This window comes from Pundamilia nyererei, unplaced genomic scaffold, assembly GCF_000239375.1.
Source record: "Pundamilia nyererei isolate P.nyererei 1_Seehausen unplaced genomic scaffold, PunNye1.0 scaffold00063, whole genome shotgun sequence".
Taxonomy (NCBI): Eukaryota; Metazoa; Chordata; class Actinopteri; order Cichliformes; family Cichlidae; genus Pundamilia; species Pundamilia nyererei.
The window spans coordinates 2,067,580-2,069,456 of record NW_005187464.1 but is presented as its reverse complement, the minus strand read 5'-3'; the positions used below and the strand labels follow the sequence as shown (position 1 = coordinate 2,069,456).

At 42.6% G+C, this 1,877-nt stretch overlaps 1 protein-coding gene across 1 annotated transcript in view; it reads right to left on the bottom strand.

Annotated features, from left to right (window-relative positions):
- Window positions 1-1,877, bottom strand: part of LOC102203546 (sodium/glucose cotransporter 1-like) — a 27,694-nt gene that overhangs the window by 603 nt on the left and 25,214 nt on the right. The window contains exon 14 of the mRNA XM_005735359.2: window positions 1,116-1,179. Within this exon, the coding sequence (XP_005735416.2) occupies window positions 1,116-1,179 (64 nt within the window). The remainder of the gene's footprint in view (window positions 1-1,115; window positions 1,180-1,877) is intronic.

The window sequence follows — 1,877 nt, the reverse complement described above, 5'->3', positions numbered from 1 at the left end:
CAGATATGAAGGTTAAAGCAAGTTAAATCTCCATACTAGATCAGTCTGGTGGAAGCTGGAGGATGAGGATAGAGGGAAGGTGTGTTAGGAGGCAGCAAGATAGAAGAAAAAAGCAGGAGTGTAGAGGCAACATTAAATGTAGGCTGGTTACATCTATGGCTGGTAAAGGGAGAGAGCTGGAGGATATAATGAAGAAGATAGATGTATTGTGTGCAAAAGAGTAGATGGAATAGAAGCAAGGCCAAGAGCACTGGAGATGGATTCAAACTAAGAGTATGTGTATATTGTTGTAGAAGTGAAGAGAGTGTCAGACAGGATCATGAGAGGTCGGGAGGTGTTGTAGATGTGGAGAAAGTATATGGTAGGGTATCAAGAGAGGAACTGTTGTATCGCGTGAAGAAGCCATGAGTGGCAGAGAAGTATGTAAGATTAATATGTAAGAGAGCAGTGAAACTACAGTGTCGCGTGCGGTAGAAGTAACAGATGGATGCAAGATGGGGTGGGATTAAGTCGGGGATCAGCTATGAGCCCCTCCTTGTTTGCAATGATGGGGTATTTTCAAGAATGCTGACAGTTTTTCCTCACTATTCTGATTGGATCTGAGAAATGCTGCAAACAACACTTCTCTACAACACTAAATTGCTTATATTAATTGAAGCTGATTAATATAAGCAGTGGGTAGGGAGTTCATACCAAGAAGCTTAACAACTTCTGCAACTGGACTGAGCAACCTTCAAAGTATTTACTCATCTTTTGTTCATCATTATAAAGGTAATCACGGAGAAGGAGATCTACTTGAGTCTGTCATGCTTCATAGTCTACCTCACCAGTGGGAGAGGGAGTGTGGCCAGCAAAGGTGCGTGATTTGGTTTGTGTTGACCAAGAGCTTCTAGATCTGAGTTGGGTTTAGTAGAGTGAGATCAATACTATCAAGTTCCACCACAGCACTGGAAGGTGCACTGTAGGTAGGTTCACCATGATCAATTGATCAATAGTCACAGTGTTGGGGGGATGTGCCACTATTCTTAGTTGGGTGTCATTGTGAGTGTTGGGGTTATGTTGAGCTTTTTGGACCTTACTCTGAATAACACTCAAAAAACTTGCTTCACCACTACCTTGCACCTAGTTCTTTTAAGTATCTCTGAACCAACTCATTACCGATGTCTTCCTGAGCCACGGCTTGAATGGTTGTAACAGACAAGCAAACAGCAGCATCATCAGGGCTTGGTAGGTCACCAAAGATCTGGATCAGCACTTGACCACATCTGGCTAGTTTGGTTCATCCGAAATCTTTACTGTTAGCTGATGAATATTATCAATGTGCTCCTCTGTGTAAATATCTTCAGTGTCAATCACATAAACTGAGCATTGGCTATCTTACAAATATGTCACAAATATCTGTTTCCAATCAGAACCTAGATTAACAAAGGCGACTGGAAGTTGCTGCTCTGGGATACCAAGACAAAAAATAAACAAATAAATAATGGAGTTCATGTGATGGTGGATGTCTGTCAGACTTCATAGGAGAGCAGTATGTTCCTCATCATCATGACAGGAGCAACAAAGAGAGGAAAGTTTCAAGGCTGCGCTAGGCTACAGACATAATACCTCTATGTCATTGATGTGCAGTGTTGGGACTAACGCGTTATTAAGTAACGCGTTACAGTAACTACGTTATTATTGTGGTAACGAGCACGGTAACTAGTTATTATGCCAAAATCAGGCACGCGTTACTCGTTACTGGGATTTAGATAGGGTCGCTACTCGTTACTTCGTGTGGTGGCTATCGCGGAGCTTCCACAGATTCAGTAACATTAGCAAGTGGTGGAGGCCAGCAGGTGGATGAAGGAAAGGGGATGCAGAAGGAAAAGAGACCC